The sequence below is a fragment of the Molothrus ater genome, chromosome 11 (genome assembly GCF_012460135.2).
Source record: "Molothrus ater isolate BHLD 08-10-18 breed brown headed cowbird chromosome 11, BPBGC_Mater_1.1, whole genome shotgun sequence".
In the NCBI taxonomy this organism is placed as follows: Eukaryota; Metazoa; Chordata; class Aves; order Passeriformes; family Icteridae; genus Molothrus; species Molothrus ater.
Genome location: NC_050488.2, coordinates 9394393 through 9406660, shown reverse-complemented (window position 1 = coordinate 9406660; position 12268 = coordinate 9394393). Strand labels below are relative to the sequence as shown.

General features: G+C 57.2%; 1 protein-coding gene across 3 annotated transcripts in view; it reads right to left on the bottom strand.

Moving 5' to 3' along the window:
• The window catches only part of CELSR3 (cadherin EGF LAG seven-pass G-type receptor 3), a 31306-nt gene that overhangs the window by 6858 nt on the left and 12180 nt on the right, over positions 1 to 12268 (bottom strand). The window contains exons 6-28 of one of the 3 annotated variants that reach the window (XM_054515995.1): positions 11894 to 12051; positions 11550 to 11713; positions 10962 to 11087; positions 10619 to 10788; positions 10196 to 10381; positions 9943 to 10053; positions 9503 to 9671; positions 9108 to 9249; positions 8811 to 8931; positions 8324 to 8507; positions 8140 to 8241; positions 7495 to 7509; positions 5804 to 5898; positions 4900 to 5109; positions 4274 to 4457; positions 3672 to 3821; positions 3157 to 3337; positions 2719 to 2886; positions 2184 to 2310; positions 1787 to 1993; positions 1520 to 1694; positions 884 to 996; positions 506 to 585 (exon numbers count right to left, since the gene is read on the bottom strand). In XM_054515995.1, the coding sequence (XP_054371970.1) occupies positions 506 to 585; positions 884 to 996; positions 1520 to 1694; positions 1787 to 1993; positions 2184 to 2310; positions 2719 to 2886; positions 3157 to 3337; positions 3672 to 3821; positions 4274 to 4457; positions 4900 to 5109; positions 5804 to 5898; positions 7495 to 7509; positions 8140 to 8241; positions 8324 to 8507; positions 8811 to 8931; positions 9108 to 9249; positions 9503 to 9671; positions 9943 to 10053; positions 10196 to 10381; positions 10619 to 10788; positions 10962 to 11087; positions 11550 to 11713; positions 11894 to 12051 (3338 nt within the window). The remainder of the gene's footprint in view (positions 1 to 505; positions 586 to 883; positions 997 to 1519; positions 1695 to 1786; positions 1994 to 2183; positions 2311 to 2718; positions 2887 to 3156; positions 3338 to 3671; positions 3822 to 4273; positions 4458 to 4899; positions 5110 to 5803; positions 5899 to 7494; positions 7510 to 8139; positions 8242 to 8323; positions 8508 to 8810; positions 8932 to 9107; positions 9250 to 9502; positions 9672 to 9942; positions 10054 to 10195; positions 10382 to 10618; positions 10789 to 10961; positions 11088 to 11549; positions 11714 to 11893; positions 12052 to 12268) is intronic. The other 2 variants (XM_036390846.1, XM_036390848.1) reach the window with 2 other exon arrangements.

The window sequence follows — 12268 nt, the reverse complement described above, 5'->3', positions numbered from 1 at the left end:
CCAGCACTGCAGGCACATCCCTGCACAGTGGCCCAGCTTCCCCTGACTGCCAGGCCTTCCCTTCTGGATCACACATGGCAAACACGGGGGCCAAAATGACACAGGTCATTTCGAGCCACAGAGAGCTCAGCCATGCTCCAGGGCTGGCTCAGAGGGAGTGGGGAAAGGTCTCAGGAGCATGTAGGAGAGGAAGAAACAGGTGTTCATAGCTGACAAGGGCTGAGTGCTGAACCCAAGCAGACACAAGAGGTGGCTGTGAGGGCAGGTGGTGAAAGGGGACCAGCTGGGAAGTGAGTGTGAACATAGTGGGGACATAGGAACTAGAAAGGATAAAGTTTAGGAAGGGTTAATGTGGCTGGCAGGTGTGGGAGAGGACAGTGGCTGCAAGGCTGACACAGACGCACAGAAGGGCCCTCTGATGGTAGGAGGAGGAGGATGGTCACTGAAAATGCTAAAATCCACTAGCTGCCAGAGCTCTGCTGGGAGTTTGGCCACTAATACTCACAGAACTGATTTCTTCTTGGTCTCCTTTTGGCCTGGGGAACAGGACATCTTGGCCACAAGCAGGAACATGACCCCATTCATCTGAAAGTGTTGGCACTGATTAGAAGCTGTGCCAAGGGTTGGCTCTGACCTGACCTCCCCAGTGCAGACTCCAGGCTCGCCAGGCCCTGCAAACATCCCCTCCTTTCCCCTTCATGCCCGAGCTGTGGCCTCCCCCAGGTTTGGCTAGAGTTGAGGAGGGACAAAAAGAGGGCCTCTAACTGAGGGAGAGGGACACAGAGAATGGGACAGGCAGTGGGCAGCCAAGGAGGGGTGAGTGCCCATGGTGCAGAGAAGGGAGGCAGGAGAGGGTTGTGGGTGAAACAGGACAGGGTTTTACCACAATGACGACAGTAATGGGGCCTGCAAAGCTCCAGACCAGCTTATCATGAATGGAAATCCAGCAGAAGTCGGGGTTCCCGTAGCCCTCAGGATCCAGGCCAACAGCCAGCCCTGCAGGAGGAAGGGAGAGGTCAGGTCCACACCCAGCAGCCTTGGACTTGTCCAAACCATGTCAATCCCATGCCAGCACTGTCAGCAGTGAAGGGGCTTTCTCCCTGCTCCTTGCCATGTGCATAGGCTTCCCCACCACAGGGGGAAGGAGTCAGGACTGTGAGAATCAGCAACAGGGACTTTATTTCCTTCTCCTCCTGACACAGCCCAGTCCAAGAGGCATTCAGTGCTAACAACAGGTCACCCAAGTATGCAGGCTTGGGAAACCAAGAGACTTTAACTAGAATACCTGAGGAGATGTGCTAACAAATTACTTCTCCTCAGGAGGCAAGATGAGAGCCCTTGATACGTGGTCCCTGACCACCACAGCACTGCTAGGCAGCGCTGTTGTCAGCACTGCTGACCATGGCAAGCCCACCCTTAGCTCTCCCCCCTAGATAAACTGGGCAACACCAGGTGGTCAGGGACTGCTGAGAAGCAGTAGAGCTGTTTTGGGCATGGCTGCAGCACCAGCAGCTCCTACCAGTGATGATGGCAGGCACACCCCAGCCGATGGCGTAGTAGAAGCGCATGGCTCCAAAGTTGACGTTCCGTGCTTCCGTCTGCATGCGGTAGATGTGGAGGCCCTGGACGAAGAGCCAGGCAAAGGTGGAGAGGAAGAAGCAGTGGAGGAGGATGGCAATCACAGTGCAGAGAAACTGGGGAGACAAGAGTGACTTAGAGATGGTCCCACTGTGCCAAGGCTAATGGCATCGTCCACACCTCACCCAGTGTGTTCAAGCCCACAGACCTGGTTCTCAGTGCGGTTGATACCCAGGAGAAAGAGCAGCTCAGAGAAGAAGAGGGTGACAGATATGTTGGAGTGGATGCCACGTGTGTTGGACTTGAGGCCTTTGAGGCAGGTCAGAAAGGAGAAGGTCAGCAGCAGAGACACCAAGGAGAGAGACACCAAGGAATAGGTGACAATTGCCAATGTCTCCAGATCACCTTCCAGTTGCTGCAGCAGCAGAGAACCAAAGGCAAATAGCAGGGTTAGGGGCAAACACAGGAAGCTTGCAGAACTCTCAAACTGTGTGTGTGTCCCACATGGAATTTTTTGCCTGTGCCCAGGACATTTTCTGTCTGTGCTGGGACCCAGCTGCTAACAGTCCCCACCATCACCCACAGTCCCACAGGCCTGAGGTTACCTCTCGGTGTGAGCTGTCCATCAAAACCCCAAAGGTGCCAAACTGGGAGCACTGGCAGTGGACATGGGTGGTGTTTCGGTACACGAGCTCGCAGTCCCTGGCTGTCCAGAAGCCAGAGGGGTTGGTCCTGCAGCCACCAAAAAGCAGAGTGCACTTAGGAGAGAAGACACACAAATGTGTGTGGGGGGCAAGAACTACAGAGAAGAGGAGTGACTGACAAGGCTCTTCTGCCAGCAGATACAACTGCTCTGCTAAAGTGGAAATATGGGAGCCAGAGTGTGGATGTGACACTGAGGGAAATGGGTCAGTGGTGGACTTGGCAGTGCTGGGTTAATGACTGGACTCAATGATCTTAAAGGTCTTTTCCAAACTAAATGATTTTGACCCTGCTGTGCCCTCCAAAAAAAACCAAATCCCATGGGAGAGGGCAGCACCCCCCCCCCCCCATTCCAGTGCTGCTCAGGGAAACTTGGGGTACAAGGAGGTGTGTGGGGAAAGCAGCTCAGAGAGAGTGGCCCAGTCATGCTCAACTCACAGGTTGGAGTGGTTCCACTGGACACAGAGAGGTTTGCTCCTGTTGGCTGTCTCCAGCAGGTAAAATTCCAGCACAAGAGGGGTGTCCAGGGGTCCTTGCAGGAAGGTGTGATTGCTGAACACAGACACACTCACAATGGGGGAGTTCATCACAGGATTCTTGGGGAGCCTGCGAGGAGCAACAGAGCTCTACCATCACTATCTGTGACGGTAGCTACAGACCCCCAGAGACTTCCCAGGTATCCTTGCTCTGACAGCTCAGAAGGAATTGCTCAGAATACAACATGGAGCTGGGAAACATGGCACAGAGCAGCACCAAGGCTGGGAATCAAACCCTCACCATTGCAGACAGACTTGGCAAGTGCCAGAGGGAACAGAACAGAGTCCAGCCAGCCCCTGTGCCCTGGTGCTTGTGGGGGCACAGGGGAGGAGGATGTACCTGACGCTGCGGCGATCCACCTGGTAGCGCGCAGGCAGCAGCCCCCCAAGGGTGCGGTACATGATGAGGATGACCACAGTGAGAGTGGGCTCAGGCTCTGGCAGCGCCTGCCTCGGGGAGGAGTTCTCCACAGTGTAGTTCCCTTCAGCCCCAGCCAGCGTGGGCACTGCTGTGGGCACAGCTGGGGCACACAAAGGGGTGGTGAGAACACACACACACAAAAACACACACAAAAACACACACACACACAAAACCACACACACACACGCCAGCGCGTGCTGCTCTGAAGACAATTTGCAAGGCCATCAGGAGCCTTTGGGATGTGGTGAATACGTGTAAAGCTCAGGATCTCAAGGTTGGCTCTCAGATCTCTGACAGAGACATGTCTCAGTAGGGTACATGCAAACTAAATGGCTTTTAAAGGTCATTCCAACCCAAACCTTCTTATGATTCTACATCTTTCCTGCCAGCTGTACCCCCCCATGCTGTTCCTTGAGTGATGCTCTTGTGCTCACCTTCAGCTTTTGGAGGGCTCAGCACCGACAGTGGCAGCACCACGTGTGTGTGGGGGTCCCAGGCGGGCTGGCCCCTGAAGAGGCTGCTGTGGTAGCGGGGATAGCGCCGGCGGACGTGGGAGTGGTTCTCCATGCGATCGATGCTCAGCACTGCGGAGGAGCAGTCAAAGTCAGCTCGAGGATGGAAACCTGGAGAGCAACTGTGCTCCAGAGCACCCCAGGATTCAAGTCCGTGGCCAAGGGAGTTGGGGCTATAACCTCTTTCTGGGCATGACACTAAATCTCAGTACCCACAGCGCTCCTTCCCAGCCCGGGTCCTTGCTCTGCCATAGGGCAGGCTACTCCTGCCACCACGGCCAGCTGCTTTTTCACTAGAGACAGGAAAGTAACTGTGAGCAGGCAGCACACTCTGAGCTCTGCTAGCTCTTGGAGGTCAGCTAGTCCAGGCAGGGATGGGACCAGGACATCTCTCACAAATGCTTCTCCATGTTAGAGAGAGTCATCAAGGACATTACCAGCACGCTCCCTGAGGTGCAGTGAGGTGAGAAGGGAACCAGGTGTGATGGAGGAGTGTCCCTGCACCCCAGGCAGCTCCTACTCACTGATGTTGGGGGTGACGACACCGACGGGGTTGAGGTAGGTGAGTTTCATGTTGCTGGCCAGCGTGCCCGAGTAGTCGTGCAGCTGTTCCATGAGGCTGGCGCTGCCGTGCTCCCCGTGGGGCAGCATGGCCCAGTGCTCCCGGTTCTCAGGGGCCAGCACAGAGCTGCCTGCACGCAGCAGGTTCTGAATGGGAGAGATGCGAGGACAGAGGGTGAGCGTGGCCTTTGGGCCTCTCCTGACCACCCCCAGACTGCAGCACTGTGCTCTCTGCACAAGGGCTCTAGGAAGAGAGGTACTTCCTACTATGATGGGCTCCCCCCCTCAATTCTCATCAACCAGTGCCCTACAGAGATACCTTTCCTCCACCCTTGCCACGAGGGACCTGTCAGCAGCAGTAAGACCTCCCTCTGCCTTCCCAGGCTGAGCAAACCCAGCTCTCTGCCTCTCCTCAACCACTTTTTACTCCAGCCCTGACCACGCAGGCCTTGCTTCCCACACTGTTGGTGTGAACCGAGGAGCCCAGAGCTCCTGACAGGGTCCCACCACACCCTCAATCCCCTCAGAAACACAGGGTGGCTGCTCAGAGCAGCAGCACAGAAGGCACTGTGATGTGGGCAGGCCTGACCTCGTTGAAGTGGGCGTCCTGCGTGGCGGTGAGGCCGAAGCCGTGCTGGCGGCTCTCGAAGGCCATGAGGCGGGACAGCAGGCGGAAGGCGATGTGCACGTCGTTGCCAAAGTAGTGCTCCATGTGGTCTGTCACGGCCCGCAGACGGTGCGCCAGCTTCTTGGCTTCAATCGTGTTGAGCTCAGTCTTGTTCCTCTCCAAGCCCTCCAGCTGTCAGCGGGGAGAAAAGAGAGGGTTAAACAATTCAGCAGGTTCCTCACCAGGGATGCTGCAGGCACAGAGACTATTTCTGAAGCCACAGCAGAAACCATGGACACTCGCAGTGGTGGTCTCTAGAACAGGGAGAACATCTGGCAGAAAACCAGCCTCCAGTAACACACCAGGGTCTGCACTGGCCTGGCTAACCAGTGCCATACACAACAGAGGCCAAGGAGATGAAAGGACAGGGCAAGGCCCTGGCAATACTCCCCTGGAAACTCTCCTGGCTTCAGTTTCAATTCAGCCTAGATGACATGTAAGTGTTGAATACACTTGCCTGGATATTTCAAAGGGATTTGTCCCTGACAAAATCAGGGGGCTAGAGAGGTCTCATTGAGCAGACATCCCACCAGCTTCAAACCACTCAGCCCTGCTCAGTGTTATTTATTTTTCCCTCAAATACTCTGGCAGGACAAACTAATTTCTGAGGGGGACACAGATTAAATGAAGCCATAGGAATTTAAGCTCAGACCACTGCTCCCACAGGAGGGATTTGGGGGAAGGAGGTGAGAAGAGAAAGGGACTGAGCACTGTGGCAAGGCCCTCTCATACCCCAGGCACCCCTGGAGAGCTGAGTGCTTTGTGGCTGTGAGCCCTTGTTCAGAGGGCTCCTGCTCTGTCAGGGCTGCAGAGCTGAGAAGATTACCAGCACAGACAGCTCCTTGAAGGCAGGCGAAGTGCAGTTGAAGAGATCTGGCTCCAGCCAGCCCTTCTCCTCATCACAGTGTCTGATGGCTGCACCTAAAACAAGGAGGAAGGGCTTGTTGGAAATTCAGCACAGGAGACATGGCTGATCCCCTGCACCAGCTAATCCCAAAGAGTGGCACTGTTACACCCCAGGGACATCATCCTGCTTTGCACCAGTGCAAACCATTCTGCTCTTGGTTTGTGAAACCTCAGCAAGCTGCTGCCATCCCTCCCTCCAGGAGCTTCATGCCCATGTGTGCTTTGGGGCTGCATCACGCCAGGTGCCATCACACAGGATTGCAAAAAGGACTGACTTGGCAGGACCCAGGCTGGAAAAGCCCAAGGGGATATGATTGTGTCCTTAGGCACATCTGACCACAAGTTATGGAAGCCCAAGCAGCTCTAGGCATCCCCCAGCTGACAGCCTGCAATGCCTGCAATGCCTGCAATGCCTGCTGAGGTCCTGCTCTCTCTACAGGGCAAAGCCACCCCAGGAGCACAAGAGCCCTGCTGCTGGGCTGGAAAACCAGCCCTTGAGATGAGCCCCTTCAACCAAGGGGGATGGAGGAGTGGGATGGTGCAGCCCAGTGTGGAGGATCCAGCAGTGTGAGTTCAGTATCCAGTGACAGCCCCCAGTCCCTGGTTGAAGCCCAAGCATTTGTGCACAGCAAGGGAGTTTGCAAAACTGAATGGGATGAGATGTTAACCACCACCAAAAACACTGCTAAAGCCAACACAAAGAAAAGTGTTCTCAGCTGGGTGTGTCACCACAAACACTCTGAGCAAGAGAAACCAGGCAACCCCAGTGTACCCAGCAGGACTGTGGAGCCTCCTGGGGACAGCATCAGGGCACAGGAGCCCAGCCAGGTGCCCATGGCTGGGAGAGGGTATCAGGGGAGGGCAGGGAGAGGAAGCTTAGAGCAGACTCCAGTTACTGATCAGAAAAGCCCCAGGGACAAGCTCTTCCACCACCTCCAGCTCCCAGCAGTCCTCCCAGCCACTGTTCTCCCAGCTGCAGGAGCACAGGGACCAGTGCCATTGCAGCAGGGAGCAGGAAGAACAGGAAGTCTCCATACTGATGGCATTCCCCTTGCACAGAACAGATTGACTCAGACCTGAGCAGAATCTGACCCCCAGGTCCCTGTGCCTTCCCCTGCCAGCCAGGCAGAAGGAACAGGACCTTGTGCTGTGCCTGCCCATCAGTTCCTGTTCCCATCCTACCACTCCCCACTCAAGTAGTTTCTCCTTCTTCCACCCCACAGCCATTCCTCCCTGGCCTCACCACCCACTGCTCAGCACCAGCTCCTTCCCCTCCCAGGCTAAGCAAGCGAGTGCCATCCAGGAGAGCCAGCATCCATGCCAGCCAGGGAGCAGAGCACAGACCTGCCCAAGCCAACACTGCAGGCCAGGCACACAGGGTGGCAAGGGCTGCATGCAGCTGCAGCTGGGCTTGTGTGGTTAGTGAGCTGGGAGCAGGGAACACTGTGGAGGAGCAGGGAGACCAGGCAAAGCATTGGGAGGACCCTTGGCAGCTCCAGAAGCAGTGGGGAAAGCGCAGGGGTGTGCAGGGTGTCAGGCAGGGAGCAGGGAGGGAAAGCTGTGTGGTGCAGCCCTTAGAGCACAGGGGGAAGGAGATGGGAGCAACCTTACCTGCACCCCTCAAGCCTGTGCACGGAGGGCGAGAGAACCAGGGAGAGAAGCGACAACAGTTAGGAGCCAAACCTGCCTCCTCCGGGGGCGAAGGGCTGGGGAAGGACAGGGCTTGTATTGTCCCCTGGGGCTTGCACTGCCCTACACTCCCAGACACCCTGCTGACACCTTTTCTGTCACTGAGGACAGCTTTGCCTCCTCCAGCTCAGGATGCTGACTCCTACCCAGCATTCACCTGACAGCACACTGTGCCCCGCTTCCTTGGCAGGGCACACAGGGATGGGGCTGGTGGAGTCACAGCAAGGCACTGAGTGTGCTGTGCCAGGCCTGACCTCAGCCTCGAGCCTGGTGAACCCAAAGAGCAGCAGGAAGAAGACAGGCACCAAGACTGAGGGAACAGCACAGCCCCATAACTGGGTGATGGGTCTTACACTCCATAGCTTTTACCCAACCCCAGTGCTATGGCCAGCACCCTCTGCTCTCTGCTCTTCCCCAGGCTGTGACATTTTCTCTTCCAACTTCCTTCTCCCAAACTTCAAGCCCAGCTGAACAGGACTGGGGTAGCGCAAGAAGAGAGTGATATTGCCAGGGCTGCTACAGGATAGCCAGGCTGCCCCCTCCCCTCTCCATCACGTCCCCACTCACCCAAGGAGCCTTTGGGACACAGCACTGCAGCCGAGAAGCCAAACTTGGTCTGAGGCCACCACACACCTGCCTTCAGGCTTTTGGGGCAGCCGTCGTAGAGCACTGTGGGGACACACAGGTCACAGGGCCAGCCCACTGGCACCAAGCCCCTGGCAGCAGCTGCCCCTGCCGTGCCCACACTCACCCTGGCAGCCGCTGGGTGTCACCTCAGCGAAGGGGCTGTCACAGCTGTTGCACTGGCGGCCGATGACCCCGGGCCGGCAGTGGCAGCGGCCGCTCTCCCTGTCACAGGAGCGCGAGGTGGAGCCCACGGGGTAGCAGTCACAGGGCAGGCACGTGTCACTGCCTCTGGGCCGGTAGTGGAAGTCCTGCGAGGACATGGGGACAGTCATCACAGTGCCCCAATAGGACAGCAGGCTGGGGAACCCCTGGAGCCAGAGAAGGTCAAGACATTCCTGATTTCCAAGCACCCCACTGCGCCCATCACCACCATGCTGGTCCAGGAAGGCTGAACAGAGGAGGTGAGCAGGGATCCAACCCAGATATGGACACACAAAGCAGGACCTGGGCAACTGCCAGGCCTTTGTGGGGGGAGAAGGAACAGCATCAAGAACAAGCAGGGTTTCAAAGAAGCCATGGTCCATGTCCCCACTGGCACAGCTGCCCCTCACCTTGCAGTGGCACTGCCCGTTGGTTTTATTGCAGTCGGGGTCAAAGCCTTTGTTCACATCACAGTTACAGGGCCCACAGGTGGGGTTTCCCCACCAGCCCTTTGGACACTGCTGGTCTATCCTAGGGAGAGAAATATCTTTGATATTACAACAACCAAATTCCCCGGGGCCTTGTTCTGCCACCAGTCAGCAGCTCCAAGGAGGAAGGTGGCACTGAGAAGTCCCTGGTTACACATCCAGGATGAGAGGCCAGCATGGAGCCAGGCCCAAAGGCCACGGTCCTGCCCTGTATCTCACCTGTGCTCACAGTACTGCCCAAAGAAGTTCTCACTGCACTCGCAGACGTAGCCCAGGCGCGAGCCAGGCTTGCGGCGACACACCGACTTGTTCTTGCAGGGGTTCAGGTGACACACATCCACACAGTCCCCTCCGTAGTACCCTGAGGTGGGGACAGACACCACCAGGTAAGCAAATACCTTCTGCCTGAGAGGTGCTGGAGTACCAAGGAATGAATTCAGGGAGCTCAGGAGGGATTCTGCCCTCCAGAAAAACTGATGAGTGTCTGACAGGGATGTGACTTGCCCCAGGCACGGACAGGAGAGCAGTCACAGGCCAGGAGGGAGTCACAGGGGCAGAGGAGAAGATAAGCAGGCATCGAGAGCAGAGGAGTGGCAGGGTGCTGCAGGTCCTACCTGGCTGGCAGACACAGGAGTAGCTCTGCCACTCATCCTTGCAGACACTGTTGGCTGGGCAGGGGTTGGAGTCGCAGGGGCTTGGGACACTGCAGCCAGCCTCCACCCGCAGGGCATGGTTGGGCTTGGGCAGCACGATCCCGGTGACGCTGTCACCCAGGCGCACACCCTGCAGTGCAGGTGACAAACTCACAGTGAAGCCAGGGCAGACACACCAGGCTCCAGCTCTCCTGCCTTCCACAAATCCCCAGCAGCAGCCACTCGCCATGCTCCCTATTTAACACTACCCCATGGCACCTCAGAGCCTTGAATGCCCAGAGGGACAGTGACACCAGCAGGATGGATGCTGGCAGCAGTTGCCAGACTTGTGTTTCCAACTCTCCACAGAGAGAGAGAGCTCTGACCTGCTGAAAAGGGAAGGCTCAGAGCAATGGACTCACCTGTATGCAGCCCCTCAGCCCATTCTGCACCTCGCCAGAGCCCAGGACTCCCCCCACATGCAGGTGTTTCACCTTCAGGCCATGCAGTTCATTTCCCACAACCACCGTGTCCTGCAGAAGGGAGCAACACGAGGCAATGGGCACCAGCCCTGGCCCAGCCCTCTCAGGGGGTGCAGAGGCACAGCTCTGCCTGCGTTTGCCAAGCATCCCCCACAGCTCCTGTCCTGGTGCCAGGGTCCTAAGCAGCACCTACCTGGTAGAGCCCAAAGTCCAGGGTGAGGGTGATGACGTAGCGCGAGTCTCGCCCGCTGTGGACATCCCGCAGCTCCAGCTGGAGGTCATGCCACTTCCCATCACTGAGCTGCAGCTGGTCCAGGAGCAGGCTGGTGCTGCGCCCTGACCCCCTGCTCACCATGAAGGAGAGCAGGCCCCCAACCAGCTGCAGAAAGGGAACAGCAATGCCACCAGTGAGCAAAGACCTCATCAACCCTGGCTGCTTCCAGCCTACCCTCCATCAAATCATGGGGAGGGAAATCCATCCCTACTAAATGCCTCTCCCCTCAACCACCCTCTGCTTGGGATGGAGCCAGCAAGGAGAACAAGGTCCCCATGCCCTCCTGGGGCAGACAGCAGCAGAGGCTGGCCCACGGTGCTGTGGCTGAGGCTGTGGCCATACCTGGCAGAGCAGGGTGGTGTACTGGCCCGCGTGGGCCTGCAGAAGCACCCCATCCTGCTGGCGTGTCCGGAACGCCAGCCCCAGGTACCACGGCACTGAGATCTTCACATCTGCCTTGAAGTCCCAGGTCAGGACACTGTTGCCCTGAAAATAGTGGGCATGGTGCATGGCTGGAAAGGAAAGTGGAGGTGAGGAGAAGGGTAGGGCACTTCACAGGGAGCACTAGATGCAGGGACAGCAGAGTTAGTTCATCTCACATGGATCCATCACTCTGCCTCCACAGCAACCCCAGCACAGCCTTGCACCCCACCCTGCCCGTGCCCAGCAGTGCCCCCTCACTCACCATGGCGACAGTCCTTGCCCCCAAAGCCAACAGGACAGAGGCAGGAGTAGGTCCCCCAGCTGACAGAGCAGGTGCCACCGTTCTTGCAGGGGTTGGAATCACAGAATGTGTGCTTGGCATGACAACCTGGAGGTATCAAAGCCACCTGTATCAGCCTCAACCAGCTCACCACCTCCCCCCAGCCAAAAGGAAAGGCACTGCTGCCTGCTGGCCCTTCCCCAGGCTGTCAGAGGGGCAAGCCCTGCTGTTCAGTGTCTCCACCCAGACCCTGCCTGCTCAGGGATAAGGGTTAAGGCTGTCGGTGCTCCTTATCCCAGAACAATGATACTGTAGAGCTGGACTGATGATCTAGCATCTCCCAGATCAGCCAGCTCAACAGGCTCTGCACTTGGGATCAGGGGACATTCCCTGAACATTAGCTGAGGTGGGCATTGGATCATTTAGGGGGACTTGAAGGCCTTGTTCTCCAGTGAGAATCTGCTCAACTCCAGCTGTGGTGCCACAATGCTGTTACAGCCCAGCAGCAGTGCTGTGTGAGAAGCAGAATGCATTCCCTGGGAGGGCTGGCAGGAGCAGAGGCACTGGTACCTGCAGCAGTTCCATTGTTGGCAATGTAGGAGGCCAGGTCAATGCGCTTGCTGTCGATGAAGAGGTCTCGCATGCATCCCACAAAGTCCCGGTGAGTGATGGGGAAGTTTTCTGGCAGGTTGGGGACCCCTCCAAGGAGCAAGGGACCTGTGAGGTCCAGGGACCTGCAGGATCAGAAGCCCAGGGCTTTAAGAGGTACAGTGACCTCACCTCAGTGAGCTCCCCAGTGCACAGGGCTGGAAGCACCTCCTCAGGGACAGGCACACACAGCCAAGGTCCTGGACATGACGGCCTGGCTCCACAGGGATCCACCCTCCCCACCACAGCAGTTCCAAGGAACTCACTTTTTTGAGCTGGTCTGCACACCTTCTGCAGCACAGGAATAGTTTCCAATCTCGCTGCCAAACTGCAGGGCCACTGAAGCATCACATTCATCTATTGTCAAGATGGCCACCTTGTCCTTGGAGGGGCCCTGCACCACCCCCAGGGTGCTGACCTTGGGCTGAAAGCAAATGAAGGGTGTCAGCAGCACACATGCCCCAGACCCAAGCACCCAAGGGTTCACACAACAGCAAGGAAAGGCCTGAGTAGCCCAGGCTCAGCTGTGCTCCTGGAGGTGTGAATAATGCAGGAGGGAAACCTCCAGCCAAGCCCAGCAAGCAGCACCAGAGAGGGACATGGGCAAGGACACTGCATGCAGCACATTCCTGCAGCCTCCA